This window comes from Dendrobium catenatum, unplaced genomic scaffold (assembly GCF_001605985.2).
Source record: "Dendrobium catenatum unplaced genomic scaffold, ASM160598v2 original_scaffold_127787, whole genome shotgun sequence".
In the NCBI taxonomy this organism is placed as follows: Eukaryota; Viridiplantae; Streptophyta; class Magnoliopsida; order Asparagales; family Orchidaceae; genus Dendrobium; species Dendrobium catenatum.
In genome coordinates this window covers 1-1,419 of record NW_021446222.1, presented here as the reverse complement: position 1 = coordinate 1,419, position 1,419 = coordinate 1, and the positions used below count along the sequence as shown (strand labels likewise).

Sequence of the window (1,419 nt, the reverse complement as noted above, 5' to 3'; positions counted from 1 at the left end):
ATATTTTTTTTCTTCTAATTTCTCATTATTTTTATTATATTATTATAATAGTTATTTGAATCATAATCATCCTCTCTTTCAAAATAAATGCATAGAATAGGCTAGTTAGTCGGCTTAAACTCAAAAAATAAAAAACAAACTCAAATTCAATTACTTAATCAAACTCAAATTCAAGCCAGAGATGACTTGAGATCGATTTGACTCATTTACACCCCTAATTAGACGGCAGATCGAATAATCTGACTCAAGTTGAGGCCAATACATTAGCAGTAGGAACCCAAATTATTAAATTATTACAATGCTTTTATTATAAGGTTAAAAAATTTTACTTTTTAAGTTGTTATGAGAAACATTTTATAAAATCTAATTATATCACATAAAGTGGAGCTTACCTAATCGTGCATTCGATTAAGTTTTCATTTGGTAAAGCTTTGAATTACTATTTTTTCTCTGCTTTTAAAAATTTTTTATACTAAATAATAACTTTACAAAGCAATAAAAAAGCCTCCCAAAAGAAACCTAACACAAGTTATTAGCAGATACAGAAATAGAGAAGCGCCTTTTCAACTTCCTCCTTGCATCAATAAATCATGAAATATAATACACAGAACCCTAAACCATTCTGAACAGTTCAAGCATACTAAACACACAACATAGCATCAATTTCTCCTCACAAATGTTTACTGCATATATCAATAAAAAAGTTCAGTTAGTGTCAAAATTTTACTAGTTTTGCTTCAAACCTTGGTTGATGAGCTAACTCTTTCTAAAGCAGAGATGCTTAGACTTGGCTAACAGTGCATTTATCAACCCATTATCATTTCTATGTAGAGAGCTGAATAAAAAGTAGATTCTAGTATCTTCTGAACTCCTTGGGTGGCCTGAAATTAAGAGGATAGGCTTCTGGTGTGGCCATCTCATCTTCCTTCCACATCTTGATGGTCTTGTCAGCTTCACAGGTAACTAGTCTTGTACCACTCACATCATATGAAAGAGCATATATGCATGCTTCACTATCAAGTGATCCTGATAGAGATAAAACAATCAGTCAAGATTGTCACTGCTTGATCCTTATCCAAAATTTAGGCTTCGTTTGGGACGGCTTTCTTACTGCTTTTTAATATGGCTTTTTAAAATTTTGGTATTAGAAAGCTGCTTTAAGAAGCAGAAAGAAAGCTGTCCCAAATGAAGCCTTAGTTCACTCACCAGGTTGAACAATTGCCTGGGCTTGCTGGAAGCAGTGGCCACTTTTCCAGTCCCAGAACCAAAGGCTTCCATTGTCACCTTTCAAAAGAAGAAAAGTTACATAGTGAATGCAAATGATTTCACTATTTCAGGTTAGATAACAGATTTTTTTTTTTATAGAGCTATTATTATACCTGCAGTGGCAAGGATGCCATCTTCATTTACTGCCACTGA

The 1,419-nt window shown here is 33.1% G+C and overlaps 1 protein-coding gene across 1 annotated transcript; it reads right to left on the bottom strand.

Annotated features, from left to right (window-relative positions):
• Positions 1-540: 540 nt before the first annotated feature.
• Positions 541-1,416, bottom strand: LOC110112022 (protein pleiotropic regulatory locus 1-like; the record flags this gene model as incomplete). Its single annotated transcript, XM_020844095.2, has 3 exons — positions 541-1,026; positions 1,207-1,284; positions 1,380-1,416. Coding segments are annotated over 3 exons (288 nt in total), but the record flags the coding sequence as incomplete, so codon positions are not given.
• Positions 1,417-1,419: the final 3 nt, after the last annotated feature.